Source organism: Anopheles funestus, chromosome 3RL (assembly GCF_943734845.2).
Source record: "Anopheles funestus chromosome 3RL, idAnoFuneDA-416_04, whole genome shotgun sequence".
Classification (NCBI taxonomy): Eukaryota; Metazoa; Arthropoda; class Insecta; order Diptera; family Culicidae; genus Anopheles; species Anopheles funestus.
In genome coordinates this window covers 29,409,402-29,431,175 of record NC_064599.1, presented here as the reverse complement: position 1 = coordinate 29,431,175, position 21,774 = coordinate 29,409,402, and the positions used below count along the sequence as shown (strand labels likewise).

At 39.7% G+C, this 21,774-nt stretch overlaps 1 protein-coding gene across 3 annotated transcripts in view; it reads right to left on the bottom strand.

Moving 5' to 3' along the window:
* Positions 1–21,774, bottom strand: part of LOC125771263 (uncharacterized) — a 96,775-nt gene that overhangs the window by 20,409 nt on the left and 54,592 nt on the right. For all 3 annotated transcript variants that reach the window (XM_049441686.1, XM_049441687.1, XM_049441688.1), the window contains 3 exons: positions 18,692–18,999; positions 6,930–7,101; positions 694–829 (listed from right to left, as the gene is read on the bottom strand). In XM_049441686.1, the coding sequence (XP_049297643.1) occupies positions 694–829; positions 6,930–7,101; positions 18,692–18,999 (616 nt within the window). The remainder of the gene's footprint in view (positions 1–693; positions 830–6,929; positions 7,102–18,691; positions 19,000–21,774) is intronic.

Here is a 21,774-nt window from a genome sequence, read left to right as displayed (position 1 = left end):
AAACGAAACTCAGCAAAACTAAGCCCTAGCGTTGAGAGGTGCATCACATCGCCAGCTTTAATGGGACGCCATAACTCAACGGAAAGCTCGCTCGTAAGGAATTTACGTATGGTGTAGACTCGTTTTTTTCTCTCTTTTGGTTGGTTGGTTGGTTGGTTACATCTTCCGCCCGTCGGCTTCGGTTAGGAACGAACGACTACAGTAACGGTCGAATATAAATACAGACGAGAGACAGGCTGCACAAAAACAGGCAGGAGCTTTTCTTGCCTGGAAAATGGCAAACATAGACGCGTCATATTTTTTCTTTCTCTCTTATGTTAGCAAAAAGAATGTTTAAAAAGGATCCCATAGAAACACCATTTTAACGTGATTTTCGCATTCGCACATGGGGTTACTAGCCTTGTGGTGGAAGATAAAGCATGATTGTGTGAGGTAATATTTAGAAACAGAATGAAGTACAAAAAATATAAAACCTTTTTTCCACCCCCAGCAACGGTGGAGTCGAAAGTGAACGGGGAATTAAAAGGATGATGTTTGAAAATTTGATTACAACAAAGTCTACAAAGATAACACCGTACAACAGAAAAGGAATAGCAAAAAATTTGCACCGAAAAATAATTGGTGAAATAGAAAAATGTACTTACGATGAGAAGAAAAAATAACCCATCATGGTACACACGGGTAAAAACTTACCTCCGTCGTTCGCTGTTTGCATTTGTCCGTGCCGGCAAAAATGTTCAGCGGCTGTGGTGCTCCAGATGGGGAGTTTTTCTGCGGACACTGATCAATGTCGACGCGCCTTAAATCGATATCGATGCCAGATGTACCTCTGTGAGAAACAAAAGGTGAAAACAGTGTAAGTGGCCCGCTTCGTTTGGAAAGGTGAAGGTGTTGCGGTTTATGACCGGTCCACTTAGAGTGAACTTTAGGTGAAATGCCATTAGCTCTTAGCACGGTTGACGGAACGGTTCGTGGGTCGAATGAAACGGGAACGGGATTGTGATGCATTTAAATATTGATCATGATTTTTTTTGTTAGATAAACGATATTTTATTTCATTGAAGCACAAAAAACCCCATAAAATCTTCTAACTGAGTTTCAAGTCTTCATATTTAAATATTTGAACAAATCTCTCTCTCTCTCTCTCTCTCTTCTTGGCTTAACGACCTATAAGAACATGCCGATCATTTCTGGATTACTAGACTTATTTTTACCACTTAGTCGGTCAGTCGAGAGCAATGATTAGTAGGCGATTCCCAGAAATAGCGACTGGAGGTTTTAGTAAAAAATGTTTTAATGATAACGTTTTACCAGTGATCATCAATTCTTTCAGTGGCACTCAGATGTGTTGAATATAATATTTAAGGGAAATCCTCAAACGAAGGATCAATCAAATATTTTTAAGTAATCTTACTATATAGTAGCTACGTTGATTATTGATCACCAGAGCCCTAAAATACTGAATGTTTTTTATTTTAAAATTATTTGTGTTAGGTGATTCTGTACTCCAGTTCTGTCTAGGTTACATAGGGCAGATGGTTAGCCTTATTTTTCTTAAAGTCATATTAAATATTAACAATTCAATTAATATTTCATTTCAATCCAACCATTATCCGAAAACATAATTGTAGAATCAAATTACAACGTGAAAAAAAATATATAAAAAAAGTAAATCTAAACCTTATCTAATCAAAAGAACTTACAAATTTCCATTTCAAATGTCACCATCGCATACAAATGTTAAAAGTTATATTTGAATTAAAAAAACCAACGAAACACAAAAAAATCGTTTCAAATGTTTGCTTGGTCACATGACCAAGCTTTCGCTAATGCCTTGTGAAACAACTACTGATGATAATCTTTCCCAAACATTTTACATCATCCTGTTAATCCGTCTTTGCAAAATGACTCGCTCTCGAACTGCCCACACCCATTTTCCATTCCATTTCCAAACCAACACAGTCTGGCGCGATTTGCAAATTTGCTAAATGACTCCTGACAACCGCAGCTGTCCGGGCCCGGGTGGGGTGAACCAAAAAAAAAGAAAACACTAGCTTTACTTAATAAACCGTATCGGTACGACGCACCCGAGACCGACAGCGAGTAAAACAGTTTTCGACGAAAAGCCACATTTCTACCTACACAAAAATAAATGTGAAAGAAAAAAACCAACGCCACACAATAACCCAGAGTTCCAGTACGCATTCCGGGCAGCGCGCATAAGTCAACATCACAATCAGCTCCTCCCAATTCGCTCGTCTGTCGAGGTCTGTCGATGGTGAAAGTTTAATCTGATGAAAGCAAAACAATCGATAAGCGGCAACTCGTAGCAGCGTTCGAAGGATACACCGAATGGACATGGGTGAAGATCCGTAATCGGATGTGACGATCGGACGAGGTTGAACGCGACGCGTAGGACGCGTTTGCCGAAATGCCCGGGTGAATCCGGCGGAAAGTAATCCTATTAAGTTGTCGCTCATTGATTTTTAATTGAACATGAAATAGACCACCGTGTCTAGTGGAGAGTGCGTGGGTGGTGTTTGTGTGTGTGAGTGCGGTTGGTCCCTTCTTTAGGAAATGAATTGTCCATCGCTCGTGGATGATGTTTCCGTATGCAATGGAGAGTGGGGGATTTTTTTGGTGAATCCCTCACGAGACTTGTAATAAGGGAAAGTAATCTTTTGGAGGTAGAAAAAAATCCTTCTGTTAGGAAATGTGGTATGTTTCTTCGAAAATCTATACGAGGTGGTTTAGTAGCAGCTTTTCGGCAAAGTTTTTTACTGGAGTTGAATTTCGCACAATTCCTATATGGTTCAACTTTGCTTCGTTGGACATTTGTTTGCTGTGATCCATTAATTACGTTCAACCCAATGTTCCAGTTTCACACGGGACTAAGTTTCTGGGCAGCTTGACTTATACTTCTGATATCTTTAACATTATTATAGCTTGTTTCGGCACTTCTGTTGCGCTCTGCATTTATTAAAGTGCACCTTTCCTCTACTTGACACCATCAAGGTAACAACTTCTGAAATTGAGCAAAGTTTTCCCCATCCATTTGTGCAGCAGCACAACCTGATCGGTATTATATGTGATTGATTTTTCGTGAACGCCATAATCTATTCTGGAGAGTTTCTGCAAGCTCGAGTGGAGATGCTTTTGTTTTGGTTGTTGTTTTGCTCAAGAAAAGTTAAGTGAGTTTGCCAGCCAATACTTGAATGTCTTAATGGACCATTAAGAAACTCTTGGCATTAAGAAAACGGAAAACATTTCTGGTAAAATGTACTAATCTAACGCACCGAAAATCGAACTCCTTCCATCTCATATTTACTTATCGCAATACCGACTGTCTGGAAAGTTTTTAGACAAAGACACAACTCCACCACAGATCATCGACAATGGAAAACCAATTTTCTTCCAGGTAAGGTTCTAACTCTAGCAAAAGATCACCGCCAGCTGATAGCGCGACCAGCTAAGCAAAACCGATTAATCATCTTATCTGAGAAGTACGCGTTGAAGAATTATCAAAAGGCACCGAAAAATCACAATTGCAAATCGGCACGATACGGGTGCAAAAGGTAGTATATTTGCTTTATTTAAGTCTTTCCTTCACTCACTATTAATGACGGTCGTAGATAATTAATCGCGTTCGTTTCTGTAGGTGAAGTTCTACGACCACAATTGAAGATTGTGGCATCGATAGGTGCGTTGATTAATATAGAGCATGACACCGGGGATGGTGCGCTACTACAATCGCGCTACCAAGAAAGCGAAAATATCGTTTAAACGCCTTCGCTTGTCAGTAGCTTGAACAGCCATAAGACGGTCGGTCAGCGCTTGAAACCGGTCCACCGTGTCTAGTTCGCGTCATTCGTAGAGCACTTCAGTCTTTCGGTAAGGATTTATGATACGTCTGTGTAAGAATTCCAGATAAGCGGATTACCATCTACCGGATGTGTTGAGCAGCCCGTGGGAGATAGTATCGCATTGTTGCGTTAATTATAAGGTTGTCTAACAAAAGCGTACCAAACGATTGGAACAATGAAGTGGTGGTGATGGATCGGTTGTTCCCGAACAATGTAGCAGAAGTAAATCTTCAACGCAGCGGTTATACCAGTGTTTGACAGTGGTAACAGTAAACATTACCCCAGAACGATAAACCACAGACATTTAGATCCTCCCACAAAATTAACTCAAAGCTTCACCGATGGGCAAGAAGATGTTGGGGAGCAAGTTGTATCGCCCGAAAGTTTCATCCCCGTCGATCAATCGTTGCGGTTGGGATTCGTTCTAACCAACCCCAAAAACCTTGCCAAATATGGACAGTTTAGTAAATCACTCTTCCTTTTAGCTCCGAAACAGCTCCGAAATGAGTCCAAACTTAAGTGCCAGTCTCTTCGATAAAATATGGAACTTCCAACTTCCCCGGGGGTGGGAAGCTAAGGTTTTCCGGTATCACAATCTATATTGGATGCTTCAAAAACTTCGACACGATTTACTGACCACTCGAGGTAACGATGAGTGATTTACGGTACTTGACGGATCGTGTCACGTTTTTTGGGGTGAACGAAGAAAATTTCTCCACCATGAGAAACATTCTTCGCAACGAACCACTCACCAAAAATTCGGACATTAACGATGGTGACCGAAAGTGTGTGGCTAGGAAGATTTTGCAACAAGTCGATCAGAGGGCTGTCCAAGCAGCTGCAACAGCAGCAACCGGTAGCAGTGTTCAGTTGCCGTCGTCTAGCGAAATTACCGCAATCAATTTTCACTTGTACGTTCCGGTTCGTGAAGCACCCGTTTTGTGGTAGCGGTGGAAGCCGTTGTGGTTTGTTGGGGCTGAGACACATTCTTGTGGCTTTGAGATCAGCTACGTTTAGCCAAATTTTCATCATGGACAGAGCGATTTATTTCTATTCGCAGAGTTCTTGCCCCACCTCGAAAGACGCCTAACCTGATGGAGATGGAAGACCTGAAAGCTCATTCAATCAAATCCCATTACGGTTTTTACACGTTCCCCCATTACGGTGTTGGAGGTGGCGGTTTCGAAAAGGGTGACCACAGTCCTTCCACCGAACCGAATGGCTAACAAATGTCACACGAAAGAAGCATAGTTGTGTCGTTGGTATTTTTTTTCTCGTATCCCTTTTTATATCGCTCGTACGAAAGACTTTTTTTGTGTGCTCTATTTCTTGTTACCGAATGCTTCACGGTCGACTGGTACTGTTGCTGTGTCTATTGCCACCTGCCTAGGGAAGAGTCTTGTTTCTCCCGCAGTCTTTTGTATGGCAGCAGTGGGATGCGAACAGTAAACTTCCCTGTTCAATGGAATCCGATTGTCTAAAAAGTCGAGGATGTGAAGGCACAGTTGTTGGACCCGTATCTGTGTAGTCTAAGCACGAGGAACATGATCCCTTTCGGGATTTTTGCGTCAGTTCCGATAGCTAACCCTCCGCCTCGTTGGGGCTCGTATTCTTTTTTATTCCGGCAGCACTAGCTCAATGGTGAATTTTCTTGTTCAACCAAAACCATTCGCCTCAAATTGGACCCATTGGGACAGCGCGCGTTTGCGTGGGTAGACGTATAACTAAGCCTTCCACCCAATGTTGAACCCGATACACTCGGACACGCAAACACCACACCACACCAGAAAGCTCCTATTCATTGTGTATCTGCTGGAGAATGTGAACAAATATTTCTGCGAAAGAAGGCTAAACATAGCGGTTCGAACTGTGGTCTGTTCGTGCTGGGAAGCTTTTGTATTATTGTGTGTCCCGGGTTATGTGGTGCAATGGCGCACGTTCCCCTATTTCCTGTCAGCGGACGATCCTTCGGTTCCGATAGCGTTTGGTTAGCGATGGCCATTCTCTATTCTGGATGAGTGTGTTTTTTTTTCGTCTGCATTCTTCTTCTCTCTGATGTGTGTTCCATCTTTCTACACCGTACGCTCATCGGCAGGAATCTCGGGGAAAATTGAAAGCTCGGCAATTATTTGCAACCCTCAGCTCTATTAATAATGGGAATTGTCGACAAGGGACATTGATCGTACACACAGAAACGTACACAAAAACACATCCATACCATCGGCACGGAATTGGCACGTGTCCGAGTGGAATGGTATGTTTCAAACGAATCGCTAATCGTTTCGCTTTTCGAACTATAGAAAACGGTAACCCGTATCATGAGCAGATAATCGAGCGTACAGCTTTTCAGTACCGTCCTCCACTCGTATTCATGCCGGGCCGTGCTTGGAAGCTTTGTCGAAGTTCCGATGCTTGATGCCATTGTCGAACGGGATTATAATTATGTGAGCGTTGTGAACGCTTTTGTTAGGTTTTTTTTCCATGGCAAAGAAAAAGTGCTTTGTGTGTGCCACATTTGCACGTTTTCAGCACGTTTGTAGTGAACAGCAAAAAAAAAAACTATTATCGGTTCTGACAATTGAACCACAACAAAGCGCACTCGTTATGGAATTGTGAGGTGGGAGACGATTCTACAAGCTGGAATATATTGTTTGTTCTTTTAATGTGATCAAAGAATCAGCTATAATGAAGGGACTAATCGTGATACCAGGTGGAACAAATGCGTTTATTTGATTCCTAATTTTAGAAGAAAATAAATAAAAAAGTAATCGTTTTAATTTAAAAACAAAAAACATTTTTCCCCATCGTCGGAACAAAAGGAAAGCTTTTCGTTTATCAATGTACCTTTTTTTTGCTACACAGTCCAAAATGACTGACATCGTGGCAAATGTGTATTTGGAATAATAAATCGTCTGCGTAGAAATTCTCACTCAAAAGCAATCCCTTGAATAACGTGTTCACCGTTTGCAATTAATTCCCGTCCATGTCACCGTCACCGTCCCGGCTAAGTTGTAACAACACAAAAAGAAGGAAGAAAAAAAATGACATCCATAAACAGTGACTTACTTGAAAAAGTACGTCCCATTCTCGTAGCCAAAGAAGGGTACCGTGTACGTAAGCATCCAGATATTGCCACCTCCACAGTCGTAGTACGGTTTCGACCACCGTCCATCCTCGTACTTTACCGATAGAATTTCGTCCGCCTGTCGCTCGGTGTTGTTGGTGTAGACGTGAAAAGCTGTTTGCCGCGATGGGGATGAAAGAGAAGCAGAAGGTAACAAAAAAATAGGAAGGTTAAAAAAGAGCAGAAACACGTTTCAAGAAAATTAATATTAAATGTTGCTGAGAAAAATTAAAACGCACCGGGAAGCTATTTATTTATTTTCATTGCACGGTTGTAGATTTTCTTTTGCTCCGTGCAAAGTTGGGTATGTTTTTTTTCGATTCGGTCCTTGGTTGATGGAAATGCTGGATGCAATCAACTGAAAAGCAGGTCTAGTGGATTCCCATGAACAGCAATCCATTTTCCTGAAAGGTTTGATTATTTTTTGTTTCTTCTTCAGTGTAGGAGAGTGTTTTATTTCCGTTTTGGAAGGAACATCGACAAATAAAAAAACCTTGCTAAATATCTATTTTTAATAATGAAAACATTCCTAGCGAAATATCATTATTTATCTGAATATTTGTATGCTAGTTAAAGGATTATGTATCTATCAAGTATCGAAAAACATTGAAAATGTTTTACCCGTTTCTACTCTCATGTTGCCCATATCACCCGTCTGTTATTAACGTAATAATTTTAATGACCCCCATTTCTTCTTAAAATTTAGAAAATGGTTTTTTGGATTAAATTTACACCTTTGTTTATCAATTTAATTGTAACAAAATTAGCAAGAATTAAGGATACTGTCGTGAACATTCCAAGACTAAGAGTCTCAATTCTTGCAAATGCGAAATGGGTATTACTATGTAATACTATGACATAGAAATACACATAGCGTATTACTATGTCCTGGCTACAATGTGGTAATGATAATTCCAACAAACCGTAGAGAGCTTTTTAGCAATGACAGTTAACTGATCGACTTGTGTAACATGACTACTACTAGCTAACATGACTAGCTACTACTTTTCATGGATGCCTTATCAAGGATGTTAAAAGCTTTCTATGTTACTTTTTTAGAAAGTTTAACCTCTCCTAACACCTATGTAACAATTCGTAACGCTGACAGTATTCCCCAACCTTACGTAATAGTTGAATGATCTCTATCATTCATCTATAAGTATCAGATACATAGGAAAAGTCACGTTTTGTTATATTTATGAAAAAGATGCATAAATTTATTAAATGGTGCATAAATTAAATACAGGCTCAAGGAAATAAAATTCACTACAAAAAAGAACACAAACACACGAAAAAAATAACCAGCGCTAAGTAATTCCGATGCGCCTTCCACCAGGAACTTTGAAGCCTTTCATCGAAGAAAGACTAACTTGACTTGAAAAACTTATTACAAAAAAAAAGCAACTGTACACAAGTCAGGACAAATAGGAGAGACGAATAAAAAAAAAACAAACAAAGTTTCAAATGAGAAACTTTCACTTCGTCACTTTACACCACAGTAACGCCATCCGAACTACCAAAGCTAAGAGTTTCTTTTCCAACTAGTTGATAGAGACGGCCCCCAAAGGCATTTCCCAGCCCAAGTGTAGGGTGATACGGTGACAGTGGTGCATACATAGACACACAGTTCGCGAAAAGTTCCGAAGATTTATTGCGACACTCCTGACAAGAAACTTGAACTTTACTCGGAAGGTCAAAAACAAGCGCCAGCGCATGGGAAATTAATCAAACACCAAAAAAAAAGAAAAAGGCAAACCGTTTGATACTTCCTGTGTCTCTTCCGGATTTTTTTTCTTGCTTTCGAAAACTAGTTGCAAGCATTTTTAAATGAGCTTCATTTTCTACGAACGCCTAGCGTTGCAATCCCACTTGGTAACACATCCCTTGGTGTATTAAAGCGAAACGATGAGGGAGAGGGACAGAAACCTCAACGCTACCACAAACTTCAAAATTCCATCGAAACCATTATCCTTACTGGTAACAACTTATCCAATTTGTGGTTGAATTTTGTGTGGTTGTTTTTTCTTCTTCTTGTTGCTTCCCTTATCGCGTGACCTAATCAACCGTAAAACCTCATGATGATTCGGGAAAAAAGTTTCAATTTTCTTCGAATATTCCCTTGACAGTATGATACGCGTGTGCACCGATGTCTTACGAGCGACGAGATTTCCTGATTGAGGTTCGAAACAACGCTAAATAAAATTTGATATTGTTTTTGCTTTCATTTGCTTCTGGTTTTTTTCTTTTTCTTTTTCCATTTCTACACGACTTCAATGGGAAGAATATGTATTTGTCAAATAATGTCAGATGTGGAACTGTCCAATGGATCACACTGCTACAAAACGTTGAGTGTATAATCATGTCAACTGTTAGCGAAAAGATGAAACCATTACCGCTTTATCGAGGTGAAATAAAATCTCACAGCAAAGATGTGCGTTCGTTGAAGCGTACGTTTACGAAGCATATTTTTCACTTCTAAGAAATGGAGAAACGTTTCTGCCCCACAAACAATTGGTCTATTTTGAAACGTGATCCAGTTTTTGAGAATCATAAAATCAATTTAAGCTAAAGTCGTCTTAAAACAGCACACCATTTTGTAGCGTTGTAAGATTTCGTAGAATAGGGAAAAATTGAAATAAACAGGCAAATTTAAAAGTTCCTCGAAAAGCTTTTCATACTGCCAATGTGCCGCAGATCACACGACGGTACGTCATTCATATTGGCAGCAGATATTACTGCCAAGCATTCCTCTTATTGGGCAATGTAATCCGCAGCATTACGACTGTTATGCCGGTTGGCTTGTAAATCGTTTGTAACATCTGAGTTCAACATCATATTCACTACCACCGGTGATGGTGCACGGTTAACTCCAGGCCGGAGATTCGTATGCACATGAGGGCACGTACACAAATACACCAATGTAAGGGAAAAGGTTTTTTTCGACATATTATGCTTATCATTACCCGCTATGTCAACAGTAGGAAACATCAAGCTTTAACAAACAAGCTTCACCAAATGTGATCCGACTCATGTCTCATGTTTAAAGAGCACATACTTTAGAATTGTTTGCAACATTTGTTTGCTTTTTTTTGTTCATTGTTGGATAAACGGTCTTTGTTTCCGTTTGTATGCGCATTACATTTCTTAAAACAGGGTTTTTTAGTTAAAATGGTAAGTTTTTGTAAAATTTTTGGGAGCTTAAATCGTTTTCATTTAAAACTTCCTTGATTGTTGTGCTGAAAGCTTGGAAACTGTGTCAATGTAGAATACTTTGAACAGAACTAATTTCAGATTGCAAACGTTTCAGAACACGTGACGGATTCTAGATCTAATTTGATACATTCAAGTTAAACTTGAAAAGCATCAAGAAATGGCTCTTTTTTATGAGAATCAAATCGATCTCAGCTTGCAGAAATTGTAAACGGTGGAAAGGATTCCAAATCTATCGCAACACAGTCGATTTGAATACGAAAAGCATCTAAAAATGGCTGCAACTTCGCCTTCGGAACTGAATGTTTTCCACTAACTCTTTGACAGTCCTTTAGCTACACTCTTAGAGCTCTATGTGATTTGAAGAGAATCGTTTTCAGTTTACAAAAATTTCAAAAAAATGAAAAAGAAAAGACTTTAACTTTACGATTTAAATTTGAAAACCCTGTAAACCGTAAAATATGCGCATTCCTGTTCCTTTTCAATGGTGGTTAGACATTAGACGAATGAGGTTACACCAAGACATGTTCCAGGTCTTGAACGAGTAGTTGATGAAATTTTTGAAGAAGAAAATTTACAAAAACCAAGAGAGGGTTTGTAAAGTTTGTCTAGAATTTGGCAAAAGAAAAGCGAAAGAACACGCTCATCATGCCGTAGAGTTTGATGCGAAAAATGCTTGTTTCTGTTACGTCAAATTGAGAAGAAGTGTGCTCAGCGGGGTTTAGCAAGTTTAGTTACCACGCCATACCTATAAGGCTTAACCGGTGTTGTCTCGAACTTCGTGAGCAGCATGTTTCTTCTTATCCAAATGTTTTTTTTTGTTTCGGTTAGCTTGTCGGCTTGCCGCAGAAAAATGCCTACCGGCTTCGATGCCTCAGGCCACAAGCGTAACGATACGGTTGAAATTTTTCTACACAGCTTCTACCGGCGGTGGCACATCGTATCGAGCAGTGGTGGTAAGACTCGACTCATCGACCACACGCCAGCTAACAAACCATGCCCCGTGTTGATAGTGATGTTGATGGTGTTTGAAGGTTTGGAAAAAATGTATGTTTGCTGACATTGTGTATGCTTTTGGGGCACGCTAGTATATATTGAAAGGTTTTTGGGGGGCGGAAGGAAAGACTGGAGGGAAAGCTTACAGACAGGATGATTTTTACGAATCTGAACCATGTTATCAATGCGTGGTGACTCAGTTTACCAACCGCTTCACCAAACCGGCAGGAAATGCCTCGGCAAAAAGCGAACACCGAAGTGAGTTATAATAATCATCTTCAGTGTGCTCGGTTTTTGACAGGGAAAGAGTGATACGATGAGACATATACCTCGTCGTAATGGTAGGTGAAGCACGGTACGACATTACATCACGTTAAAGAGCAGATGAAGCATCAGTTTCGGTATCATGAAGGCTGGACGCAAAAGCAAACGAACGGCATCATGCTAAAGGGCGTGCGTGCTTTCTTTCTCTTTCTTGCTTGCCTGTCAAGGACTATTTGACATTTACTTGAAATTGTGTGAACGTCCTGGCTGTGTGTCTGTGTGTGTTGAAGCGACAAGAGACCGACATGGCCGGATTTTGGGTTTAGGATTTCATGTTCCCATCTCGTCTAATGATGCATTCTGCCACTTAGGTTGTGAGAAGTTGAAGTTTATCGACTCATGTTTCACCGGGGCCATTTGGTGGGGAAGAAAATAATTTCTTTAGTTACCCGCTTATCGAATCTCCCTAGTAGATAAGCCAAAAAAAAAGATCTGAAACAATTTTTGAACAGAATTTGAGATAAAATTATTAAACCGATGTTACCCCGAAGACTACGCTCTCGTTAACGAAGGTAAGTTGTTGGACATGTTATCGTGTACAAGTTTTAGCTGAAGTACGCAAACCTGCAACCGAATGTGTTTCTACAAAGTAACTCCATTTTTTTTGCACACACAAAGAAAAAAACATAATCAAAACTGTTGCCAAACGACCTTTTTTGCCAAACGAATCAATTGCAAATCTTGTTGTGCAAAAGTTTGTTTTGTGCAGCACAAAACTTTGTCCAGAACCACAAAGAAACCGGAATGGTTTCTCGCACGATATGGTTTCATTTGCTGATTGGTTCAATATTGCAAAAAATAAAAACTGTCCATGCAAGTGTCTTTCGGTTTGCTAGTGCCACTCGCAACCTAATGGTCTGCAGCCCTAATGGTGCGCTGTACCCGATAGAATATGGCAAAGGAAGGGAGCGAAAAGCAAATACGGCCAAACAAAAGCAATCCCAGTATTTATATCGGTGGTTCATACTTTTTACGGTAGATTACATATTTTTGTTCATTTCCACTTTACCACGCTTTGTATCATATTACACGTGTCCGAGTGGGTAGGGCTTTTTTGGATGTATGCCGTGGCAAAAATGAAACCAATTTCGTACCAATGATCAAGCCAATGAATTGGAACACGTGTCCAATTTTTGGGACCGTTTGGATAATGGTCAAACGTTGCAATAATAAAGAAGACGTGAAAATTCGTCGAATGAAAAGGACATTTGTTTCACCGGATCGGGTACTAATGTCGAGGAAAGAAAATGTGATTAAAAAAAAAAACAAATTAATTTGAGTACGACGTATGTTTTTTTACCATATACGGGAAAATTATTAAACAATGTTCAGTTTAAAATACTGTTTGGAATCTCTTATCTAATGTTAAGAAATAAAAGAAATTTCAAAAGTTACAGCTATAAGTATCATTTACAAAGAAACGAAAGCGTACGAAAACTTCACGCACGTAATTAATATCAATGGAAGCTTATTACAGCGAGACTAATTGTTTGCTGGAAACATGGCTCGTATTGCTCCGTTGCCAAAAACCCCATCTCATGTAATGGCGCACATGAAATATGGTCCCGTTAAGTTGCTGCGATTAATTATTTTAATTTCTTCTCCCCAACGCTTCAGGGGAAGGTGAGATACCTGGGCTTTGCTGGGGAAAATATGATACTCATCCACCACTCACCGAGGTTCGTGCGATGATTTGTCAGCTGACAGTCAATTCTAGCGGCTTATCTGTTGTTTTGCAGTCACCTTTGCAAGCCTTTTGCAATGCGGTTCTATTCGGTTCAGATTCTGTAACAGGTGGAAATGTTTTTGGTGGGAAAAAAGTCTCAAAATTCCTTTCCATGTAAGTGGGACTTTATCCCGGGCCTTAGTGATGTTCCTGGGTAAGAAGTTGAATATGGCGACGCTGTCAAAACAGGCAGGAAATACGATTGTCACGCTCAAAACTGGTGGCAAATGATGATAAGTTAGAAAACAAGGAGAAAAATATTAAATTTGACATAACTTACGCTACCATATGCTATGCAGCCAGTGAAGCGTTAAGATAAAATAAGACAGCTTAAAGCTGGCTTTTACCGAGGAAATGGTTGCTTTGTTCCGTAGTTAAATCCAGGGTTAAAAATAACCCGTACATCGGCACGCGATCTAACGATGCCTGCGGTATTAGATCCGTTGGAAGGCTTTGATTGAGAATGTCTATCTTAAAAGCAAAAAGAAACGAAAACCATCCAAAAAGCCATAGTTTATACCTATTGGGAGAAATGAAAACAAAACGTCAGCAAAAGGAAAACTTGCAACTCACGTATCCAAATCTGCGATGCGGAAAAAACTTCGTGCAAAACCCCCTTCGGCGTGGAAATAGGGGGGAAAAAGGCACGTTAAGTCGCACAGTGGGGAAAAAAACCTCCTAAGTCCCATTTAAAGTTTCGTTGGACGGGAAGCGTTTAAATCGCTTCCCGTGTACACTCAGGAAAACCGTATTATGACACGTTTGTATTGAATATTTTATCTCTTTCTCGGCGTCTCCCGGTTATGGGTGAATTTTGTTACTGCGGTAAAAATTCGATCGCACAGGAACGATAAATCCGGCCCAAGCGTGAACCAAAATCCAACCCGGGGAAGGTTGTTTTTTTTTGTTGTACAGTACCTTCCGGTAGATTTAAATGTTAAACGGTGCTAGGAGGAGATGGTTTTTTCTTCAAGTGATAGCGTGATCGAAAAAGAACGGAAGCTTCAACGAAAGCTGCAGTATACTTTCAATGAGGTTTGGTTAGCCTCATGTGGGACATTCAATCCTGGGAAAAGAAGTATTTTACTAGGGGGGTTTTTAGCAGTGGATTGTACGCAGCTCTATTACTAGCGTTGTTTAAATAATTGACTAAGCAGAATTTTTCGCTAATGCTCGAGTTGTTCTTATCTAGTTCTAATATTCATTTCAAAAGCAAAATATTAAACGTAAATTTTACATTGATTTAATACAAATACATATTCTTTTTGTTTTGCGAACTATTTGCTGAGGTTTCGGGAAAGTAATTTTTTTTGAGTCATTTTCCTATAATGCTGACTAAGCTTAAGACTCAAGTAAAGTATTTTTATAATAATATTTTTATAGCCGAATAACGAAATCAGTTCATTTTTAATGCTTAAGTTTTTTAAGTATTTAGTGTCTCAAAAGGATGAAATACACCATACATTTCAACGATTAGAACATGTTTTAACTTCTTTTCTTTAATTTTGTTCTTCAATTGTTGTTTCAATTGATTATATCTTCATTGTAACTATCTGACTGACAATATGTCCAAATTTTGATTGCTAAAAATGCCACAAAGACATCTTATCTCTTTGTTGAAAATATTTTCTGTTATCTTGTGAAATTTAGTTTTTTTTTTCTTTGAATGTATGTTGATAATGCATTCATCATTTCCTATATATTTGCAACATTTTCCATCCAAAATAACACGCTTTACATCAGCACACTCTCAAAACACCGATCAACCGAGACCACTTTAGATTCGGGAGCGGGAGTGGTCGATCTATTTGCAAAACAAAGCGCACACCGATTGTTTTGTAGCGAACATGCCACGCATTGATAATAGCACGAAACTTCCCATCGCTGGCCTCAGGAATAGTTAATAGATTCGGCAAAATGATTGATGGTACCGAGGCGAATGCCGCTCGTGAATATTCATTCACACAATCAGTCTACGTGCCAACGTGTATCGGTTCAAACCACCGAGAAAGGCAGCGCCTTCTAATGGCGTTTTTCGGTTGCCCGTGACGTAAATGGCAAATGGTTGGAAAAGTTTTATGGAAAACAAAAACAGTTTCCCGCCGCCAGCGAGTTTGCAACGAACAAAGGCCATGTAGCGAAATGAGGAAGCGTTAGCAAGGAAGGAGCAGAAGTTGAAACGGAACATTCAGTAGCATCATCCAATTTACTGCCCCACTTGTCGGTGGAACATAAAAAGTGGTATCGACAACCGGATTCAAGTAGGAACAGCAAGCAAGACAAGGACGATGTAAGGAAAAAGCTACTTACAAATTCTTGCTCCTGTTTTCGTAATGTGAGAATGAAAAGGAAGCTGAACCAAAAGTACCCTTCAAGATATCCGCTTCTCAGTATCATCATACTCATCATCATCATCCTCGTCATCGTCAGCTTCGGGTTGATTTCGTAAGCTGCCCATCGAGTGCCTTTTTGAAGCATAATGAGTTAATGGGAAGCTTAGTGAAGCTTTTGAGGTTTTGGACCGTACTCCTTTTTTGTTCTTTGCTTTGTTCTTTTTTTCTGTATGATGCTTGTTCTATGGTTTCCTACACCACATCCAACCGTTCGAGCCAAGGCTCGTCATCTCTTGACTGATATCGGCGGTATAATCAATTTCAGCTGACTTGCGGTTTTGCGGTCAGCAGTGTGTTGAGTTTCTTCCAGCACAAGCCAGCGTTGGGGGTTTTGCATGAAATATATTTAAAGCGAAAGTTAAAAGAGGTCCTTCATAAAAGTCCACAATCTTGCCATGTTCCTATTTGCTTGCTGCTTATGGTTGGAAATCTTTAACCTTCCTTTTTTCGTTGATGGTGTTTCTTCAACGGTGCATCATCATCAAATTAAATACGCACGCAAAAAACCAAAGATTCATCGAAGTCATCATGCTCTGCAAAGTGCTCCTCAACAAGTAAACGTTTATAAAAGATGCTTGAAAAAAGAATTCCTCCAACCAAGGCGACGCACAAGACACCGAAGGTCCACTTGTTTCGGGCTGGAGATTAGAGCGTTTAACGTTATTGACAATGAAAAGCGATTTTTCCGTTGTTAACGTCGGTTTGGAACGCGATGAAGCGATAGGAAATGAGAAAACACGATTAGTGTCATGTTTCCAGCCGTCTCGGGTGGAAAAACGAAGAGTCAAACAAGAAGGCAAATTGTAAAGAATGATAGCAAAACAAAAAAAAAGCCTCTCGTTGATTAATCACCCTTTCTATTCGCTTTCAGCAGACAGCCGGACGATGTAGCTTAATTAGTCACTACTGTCTTTATCGGGTTTAGTTGAAAGCTTTAACAAGACGACGGTTGAAATGGATGAACCGGCCTACATGCGTGAAGCTGATTGATTTGCAAACACGTGTGTTATTATCGAGAAGCTGATAAGGGGTGCTTGAGATAAACATGCTGATTCAGCACTCGTTACTACGAGATGGTACATACCGACAGAAGAACTATTCTTTAGGCAGAGATAGAACACTTGGAAACTTTGCATATCCCATTGGGACGGTAGGCAGGATTGACTATCCTTCTAACCAAGGGTAAACCAAGCCAAGGGAATCAAGGAAGGATCTCTTGAATTGGTTGTGTCATAAAACAAGAGAAAAAAATACTCTTCGAAGCTCAAAAGAAGATAAATTTTGACATGTTTAAAAATAAAATCTACCTCTTATATTGGATCGATGGAACTATGAATAGCGATCATCAAAAAGCATCGAAACTGTGAAAGGAGTTTCTTAAATTTAGTCAAACTCGACTTACGAGTTTAAATCGTTCCATAAACATTGCTCGTATCTCAAATATCTCAATTTTCAAATTCTGCTTGGGTCTCAAAGAAACTATTAGGAGGATCATTACTCTAAACACTTGTGTATCAGGGTGCTCGGCATGGCTGTACTTCACAAAGGGGATTTAAAAAAAATTGAACATTTTTAAAGTTTAGAGAATAATTTTTGACTAGAAATTTGTCAGTGTTTTGCCTATTAAATTGGAATTTAATCAAAAGCAATTTCAAAAAGACCAGCCATTTAGAAGTAACTTTATTTTGTGTAACGAATATCTCGTAAAAATATTACCAAAGGTTCAATGACTGTAAACAATGCTGTAAGCTTTAAGGAAAAGCAGTAATTTGTGTCGAGAATCGAGAAGGATTCATCAAGGAAGGAAAATTATTCAAGAAGTAGCTTATTGTGGGATAAAAAATTTAAGACAGGAAAATATTATCGTTACCTTTAGTTATGATAACCTATGCTGAAACATGTAGAACTAACGTGTATAGAAATGGTGTAAACAAAATAACACCAGGAAAACTTATTACTACCGGAAACAAGTGTTGTAATACTCTCCTTGGGAAAAATCCAATACTATGAAAACATAACTTCCGCTTGATTTCAATGAAAAGAAATGGTCCGTTAACTGAGAGGAACAAACATTATAAAGTAAATTCCCTCCCTGAATGCCGCTTTCGTCCATTGTCTTAATGTTTTTTTAAATGTTTATGCAATCGGTTGTTATGGAAAAACAAATCTTAAATAAGCACATCCGCCATTCATGACATTGTCAATATTTATTTAGGATTGTTTCGATTGAGTTGGGAATGAAAAGTGAAAAAAACATACGATTTAAATCAATAAAGGTTTCATTTTTATTTCCTTTAAAAACGACCATCCTACATTGTCAAGTACACAGCAAAGAGCAAAGAAAAGGAAACAAAAATTTATACAAAAATCTGACAGTTTGCCGTTGCTCCATAACTTTGCCGATCTGTCCAACTTTAACTCAACAAAGGGCAAAACTTTACACAGTGAAATCAACTCCAACTTTCAACCGTTTACGATTTCTTTACGAGCACGGTTACGATAATATTGCAGCAGTAATGGTTCTTGTGCATGGTAATTATTTTTTTCTTCTCCGTATAACAAAAATGGTAAAATAACTTTGTTCCTAGTTTTGAAATTGAATAAAGCACAAAATGACGAGGAAAAATGAGTTACGATCGCTTTTACGAAAAGCACGAAGGCATCTCGAACAACGCACAAAGTAACCACCATTATGCTTCAGCAATAGCATTAGCTGCTTGTTGAGGGAGTTACACCGGGGCAGAAAGGGAATGATTGTCTGGCCCAGAAATAGCCACAAACAATGAACATGGGCAAAGCATGGTGAACACCCCGGCTAGAGAAATGCATTGAGGAGTGTTTGCAAAAGTAGCATAAGATGACCAGCGTGACCATCGTGGTCAATGGTTTGGTTTCTGTTTTTCTCTCTCTTTTTTCCAACACGGAAACCTAACTTTAGCTTCTGCACCGAACGCGTCATCTTACCAACGTTCCCCACAGGGGTGGCATAAAGTTAGTAAGCCTTCGGACCTGCACAATAAAAAAAGGAGTGAAAAGAAATATACCATATACTTACATTTAATATACTGCTCGTTGTGCTCGATGACCTTTTCCGCGTTCTTGCGTGCGAGAAAGAACCACTCGGAGGTGTTGCCCAAGTAGTGATACTCGAGCGCCAGATCCTTGACGAGCGATGCGCCCTGGTCCGGCGGTGGCAGACGGTAAGCGAACGGGCAGAACAGACCACGCTTCGCCGGATGCTGGTTCCAGTCGAAACAGTTTCCGCCGGCAAAAATATCATCATCAAACTCAACCATCGACAGGACGGACGCATGCAACAGGTGCTCGGACGCTTGTACGTCCGCGGACGAGAACTTGAATATTCTGCCGACGGGTGTTAGATGACATCCGGTTGTACATGGAATGAGAGAACGGTGTAGAAAGAGAGTGCAAAGAACATCTAATTAACTTTTGTGCCACAGTTGTTTTTAGCTGCTGCTCTCGGGGGTTTGAACAGTCGGGTTTTTGGTCCGGTATGCTTTTGAATCGTTTAGGTACAACATTAAAAGATGTACTAAAAATAATAGCTGACGACATCGTGTAAACGGTTTATCTATGAAGTTGGTTTCGTTCTTTTTTTCTATTGGTGTACGACAATTTCAGTGGGTTTTTGGCTGACAAAATAAAGCTTTGAATTTTAAAGTCTTAGTAGAATTTAAATTAAAAATAATATTGCTGTGATTGCGTGCACAGCACATCAGCAGCAGAATCGACTAAAATAAATTAAAAAAGGCACATACGTCAACAGAATATTAAACAGCACCAGAAAAGAACAAACATTTGCTTTTTTTTGTCAAATCAAAAATAAAAGTATGAAAGAAGATCATGTTAAAAATGGATTACAGTTTTAAAATGTGTTTATAGTTTGCTCAATATTAAAACAAACAATTGTTTTTGACACTAAAAGCTAAAGTAAATTTACTTCTTCATGGCCTAAAGACTTATCACAGTCATGCCAGTCATTTAGACTTAATTATATCACGTTTCTAGTACATTTGCAAATTAAGGCATAAATTTGATTCGCACTGTAAAATACAAAGAAAATATTTTATGTATTTAAAAATATTTCATGTTCAGAAAGCTCAAAAAGTATAAAATGCAATATAGCCAAAAGGATTATAAAAACAAAATATTATTTACCATTTGTGCTAAAAAAAATCTTTTTTAATTTAGTACACACATGATAAAAGCTCAATAAACTAAACACCTCTCCAGACAACAGAAAACAAATCTACCTGTACCGGGCTTCCGGTGGCAGCTTGTTGAAGGATAATGGGCAACATCTTCAAATCAAGACAAATTGACAAATATTTCACCACAAAACTGCCCACCAGCGACGTGTTGTGGGCCCCGACCCCGGCGAAGTTTGGCCAAATTAGAAGAAATGTGCTGTGTAATATTTTCCCAACCGGATTCCCTCCTCACCAGGGAAGGTTGTTTTTGTTTTCGTTTTTTTTCCTATTCCATAAAACACCACAAAACCTTCGAGGCAGGGGGCCAGTGCTCGAAAAGTAATGTACCACCAAGCGAAAACTTTATCCTTCGTGATGTGACTTGTGAAGCGTAAGGTTCGTTCGTTTGGTGGAGTGGTGGAAGATGAAAAAGCCGAAGGGTGGAAGTGTTTCCATCAATCCAGCCGAACCGGTCGTCCGTTTTTTTTTTCTTGCCTTAGGAGCCAACCTATTCATTATGCCCGTAAACAAGGGCCCACTATCGGTTGGCAGCTATGTTAGAGTATAAACCTTGCGGATAAAGGAAAGCATCTCACCTCGCCCACCCCCACACAAAAAGGTTCATCTCGATATGACGCGGATACCTTTCTTGGCCGGTCCGATAGCCATCTTCGATGATTGATTACCGTATACTTAGCGAATCAATTTGCAACACTCGAGGCGTTTAATCACTCTGATCCTGGGTGGGTTTTCAATCCCAACGGGCACCATTCTACGGCAGCCTCCGTCAAACGGGAGTTCACATCGTCACGTCATTTCGACTGGTACACAGCCGGGTTCCGTTTGCCGGGAAAATTAGTCCAAACCATTAGTGGCTGATGGAAGGTAGCGAATGGGTGGTCGAGATTTTGCCTCTCCATTTTGAACACACACACACACACAGCATGTTGCCAGTTGATGGATCAACCTTTTTGTGTGTGTGTGTGTGTGTCAAACACGTGACACAATGAGTTCGCAAACATCACGGCCATTGGCCGGGTGGAGTATCTGGATGAAGAAAGTATCTTTCCCTACTAGACGACGGTCATCATGTGGCGCTATTGGACCGAGCATACACTTTTCGTCGAAACGTCATCACTCCGGCCGGTCGTCACTGTCACGCTGGTTGGTGTAAAAGAATGATAAAACGATGAAGCTGCAAAAGCACCACCGGGTATGGTAAAGCGAAACGAACGAAGGAAGCTTTTTTGAGCGTTGAATTCTTCATTAGCAATCCGATTAATTCTACGTTTCTCGCTCGTTTGTGGTTCAGAGGGTACGAGCTCTACTCCCCCTCATACCAGGGAAAAGCTTTTATTTGGAGTGCTTTTTTTCTTTGTTACCAAGCACAGGGCTTAGTGGGTGGAGTATGCTGAATAAACAATGTGTGAACCGCAACATAACAAACTAACTGAATTTGCGACATTTTCATGCGTCCCTTTTTAGTGGTGAAAGCAAACAGTCATCTTTACCCCTGTTTGACCTTTTCCTGTGAAAAGCTTCATCTATTTGTCGGTTGATAAAGTCAACAAAAACTTATTACGAATGCATTTTCGGTTGGTTTACACAACACGCTCTAGGATTAGTGCGATGGATTATCTAAATAACAGCAAGCGAGCGTAAATTACTTCTATTCTAATTTACGTTACAAATTTTCACTACATCGGGAGCAAATTCAAAACACCCACAACAACTGTACTTTACTGTTATTGATTTGTTTGCACTTAACCGACACCGATGTAATAGTGTACAACTGCAATTACTGTCCACCGGTGCGACTACTCAATAAATTATAGTCCAGAACTCCCGTAGCCTGCTTTTTGGCCGAGCACGCACGGGAATGCAAATGTAAGCTTGCGTTATGATTAAATTCAAATAACCTTCTTTA